General features: G+C 33.2%; 1 protein-coding gene across 1 annotated transcript; it reads right to left on the bottom strand.

The window, feature by feature from the left end:
- Positions 1-356: 356 nt before the first annotated feature.
- On the bottom strand, positions 357-1,021 carry LOC146998477 (uncharacterized). Its single transcript, XM_085810307.1, has one exon. It carries the CDS (start codon positions 903-905, stop codon positions 468-470), a length of 438 nt encoding a protein of 145 aa, XP_085666433.1. The 5' UTR covers positions 906-1,021; the 3' UTR covers positions 357-467.
- Positions 1,022-3,890: the final 2,869 nt, after the last annotated feature.

Below are 3,890 nucleotides of genomic sequence, written 5' to 3'. Positions count from 1 at the left end.
TTCATGGGTATTGAAAACATATTACATTATATTGAAATCAAAACAAAAAATATATTGAATCAAAACTCATTTTTAAATATCTACAATTTCCTTTTTTGGTTATAAATCAAATATAATTTTTTGTTTTCTAATTCGTTTCGGTCGGGTTGTACTGTTTTGAGTACTTTCAGGTGCATCTGTAGAGACAACACTTCTGTTCTTCATATGCTTGCATTTAGTTTCAGTTTTTTCTATATTTAGCTTTTCCGAGCTTAGTCTTTTTTTATTATTTATTTTTTCTATTATATAATGTGGTTCTCGAAGTGGCATATTCCTTGTTGCTCGGGGATCTAAAATTTCGGGTAGCACACATCTCCTTGACACCAATAAAATAGATCGCACCAACTTCGGTTAGTAATATTCAACTGACCTTGAATTTGATAGTAATATTTGTGCGTACTTGGAAGATAAAATGAGCCATCTGCATTCTATTTTAATCCCTGCTTTTTGTTTTGCCTGAAGAATTCTTGCAAATTAGTGGAATCTCTAGCTGTGTAGGGGCATTTTATTTCCACTAATCCGATGTCTCCGATAAGACCGTCAGGGAAAGTACAAAGGAAAGGGTTTTCCGGATGTATAAATATTCCGCATCTATGAACATATAATTGTTGGTCATGTTCATATTGCGCCAGAGCTTTAGCTTCATTAACAAAACCATACTGCATTGTCTCATTTGCTGCCGTGTTTTCATACACAATTCTTTTCACTAGGTTGGCACTTCGTGTTGTTTGTCGTCTAGTGACAATATCTTTGAAATAAGACGAAGATATTCGTCTTGCTCTTTCTTGTCTCCACCTTTCTGATAATGTTTGCCTTCTAGTTTCTAAATCTAATTCGTCTTTACGAAGAACTTGAATAGATGACATGTGGTTCGTCTTAAGAATATTCAGTGCTTCTGGAGATATATCTGGTTTTTGAGCAGAAATACCGTAATGATGATCTCCTCCCCTTTTAACGTGAAAACATCTCTTCTGAACTCTTTTCTTTTTTGAAGATCAAATAATCTGCGCCTTTTTATTCTCTCCAAATGTCGTTTTTTTCTTTCGAGAATTTAAAAATCTGTGTAAAGGAGTTTGGGGACTTTGCTCGACACTGCTTTATAAATACCGCTCTGCCACTGTTGTGCAGGAGTTTGAAATGCCATAACAGCTATGTTTGCTATTTTATGCTTTCTGCTTTTGCAAAATCGACTCTTTTTCCTCCAGAAGTCTTGCACAGCTGGCTCATAAAATTTTCTGCAGGGTTACTTGTAGCATTCCAGATTAGCGTGTTAGAACATGCTATTAAAACACGACTTATTTCTACTTCTATTGCTTGCAGCATACCTGAAGACTCCATTGTCTCAAAAGCATATTCATCTGGATCCGCAAACTTTCGTTTGCAGAAAGAACCACAAGCATCGTGCTTTCCGAAGACATGGTTTGGTGAATTTCGCAACTCCTGTACTAATGCATTTATTATCTCCTGAGTTGGTTCATTATGGTTTGAAATAGCATGATTTTTTTATAGCTGCCCTTGCACCTCGTATTAACCTTGACATACGACTCTTAAGAATCTTTCTGGTTTTAATGCCATTTGTCCCTGAAAACTTGATGCTGCTGTGCAGCAGTTTCTCGAGTGCTCATCCGTATCTTCGCACAGCATGATTTGCGCATTCAACCTTTAAAACGCAGCCTCCATATGATACTTTCTCCCTTTCATCATGGTATTGGCATCTCCATCACCCACTAAACAAGTACAACGAATGTTATGTACTTCTTCTAAGTACTGCAAGCCTTCTGCTATCGTACCACTTTCCATTCCAGTTGAAGGACCGTTCCATTTTTTCCAACAGAAGTGCTCTTTTGCTTTTATTTTGCCCTGTTCGACTGAATTACAGTTAAGACACACTTTATTTCTAACACCTATAAATAATATTTTTTGAGTAACCATACCTATAATAACTGATAGGCCTGCTGAAGCATTATATCCGTGCCCATAACTTCTCTTGCACCATCCACCATCAGTTATAGCTGTTATACAGTAAAAATTATCACTATCTTTGTCTCCATGTTCCTCTGCAATTTTTTTTTTTTTTTTCCTACCACGGCACTGTACATTGAATCCTTCGCATAAGCTTCAATTATTTTACCGGTAATTTTCTCGCTAGAAGAAAACATGTGCTGTGATATATATTTGATGCTCATAATACTAAATTTTTCTTCTTCTTGAGAAAACCCACTGCCTGTTGTTAAAGCCCATAAAACAGCTAAGTTATTCAGAGCATTTGATTCTGTGTCAGATTCAATAATAGCTATGTCTGGGCATAATAGACTGCTGCAAACATATCGAAATGATGCAAAAGGTCCAGTATATTTAACGTTTGATAATACATATTTCCCACCAAATTTGCAACTATATGTGTGCTCTTCTACCTTTCTGGCTTGATTTATAACAAGAGCTATATTACAGATAAAACGGCCTGATGGCAAGTCTTGACTTTTACGTTCTTCGTGAAACTCAGTTAGCAAAGGTGGCAAAATTTCCTCCGTTATTTCATCCTGATGTGATTCTGATTTAGAGATTACACTTTCAACTACAATATCATCAACTGATTGAAGATCATTTCTGCTATTATCATTAACCTGTAGAGTACCCACTAGTTTCACATTTGAAGATCTATGGGAGAGAAAACCAAATACAGATATATTAATGCTAATTTAGTAATAAAAGTAAAATGTCAATTCAAAAAAGCATCATCTGTCTATTTTAGCTAAAATTACTAAAAAGGAAGTTCTAGAACATATCTTATTAATTGACACTAAAACATACAAATAAAACATACTGTTTTCTTTTCAGCTATTTTACAGGACAAATATAAATTCCAAATGCCTTTCCATTATGTGATGTAAAGGATATACATGTGATTTAATGTAAGGAGTAGGATATGAATTTGAACTTTTAAATTAATCAAAATTCAACTTTAGACTGGTGATAATTTGAAGGGCATTTCAATAATATCAGACATAAGTTTCTCTTCATAATACAAAAATACTCTCCGACAGAATAATGTTACTTTTTGAAAAAGAACATGTTGAATGCTGTTGAAAGCACATCTTTTAAATTAATGCTATTCTGAGCTCAAATTGGCTAATTTAAAAAGCCAAACTATTATACTTCACTCGCATACATACAGATATCATTCTTTTACTCAAACTTATTGATTTCAATATATTTTATTATAATAAGCATCATTTTGGACAAAACATCTATTACTTTTATAGGAATATCCGTTAGTATTTCACCTATGAAAAATATATTCTACATACATAATTACTTAATGGGATATTAGAAGGAAATAATCTGAAACCTTTACAGATAAAAGCACTGGAATTTCATATATGAAAAGTACCTTCTATTCACATAATAACTTACTGTAATAATACAAGCAAATAACCTGTAACTGTTACAGATATATATGTTGGGATTTTACGTGAGAAAAACATGTTCTTTTTATATAAGCATTTGCAGTAATAATACAAGCAAATAATCTGTAACCATTACAGATATATCGTTTTGGATTTTACATAAGAAAAATATGTTCTACTTACATAACTATATGCTGTGATATTACAAGAAAAAGATCTATAACCATTACAGGCAAAATTCTTGTAAAGTTACAAAGAATACACCTGTTACTGTTACTCAAATAACCCATGGCATCCCAGTTTCCATGAGTTTTCTTAGTAACCTTACAGTTTTTTTTTTTTTTTTTTTTTTTTTTTTTTTTTTTTTTTACAGAGCATCCTTGTCTTTGGTGTAGAATTTCATTCAATTTCGACTGATTTTGAGAGCGACCAGGTATAAGTCCC

The sequence above is a fragment of the Stegodyphus dumicola genome, chromosome 2 (genome assembly GCF_044657685.1).
Source record: "Stegodyphus dumicola isolate Sdum_Otavi_A_Nest chromosome 2, ASM4465768v1".
Lineage (NCBI taxonomy): Eukaryota > Metazoa > Arthropoda > Arachnida > Araneae > Eresidae > Stegodyphus > Stegodyphus dumicola.
This window is presented reverse-complemented; position numbering and strand designations above follow the sequence as displayed.

What these genes read in the sequence shown, in the direction of transcription:
- LOC146998477 (XM_085810307.1), bottom strand. Translation starts at nt 905, where the DNA reads ATGTCATCTATTCAAGTTCTTCGTAAAGACGAATTAGATTTAGAAACT.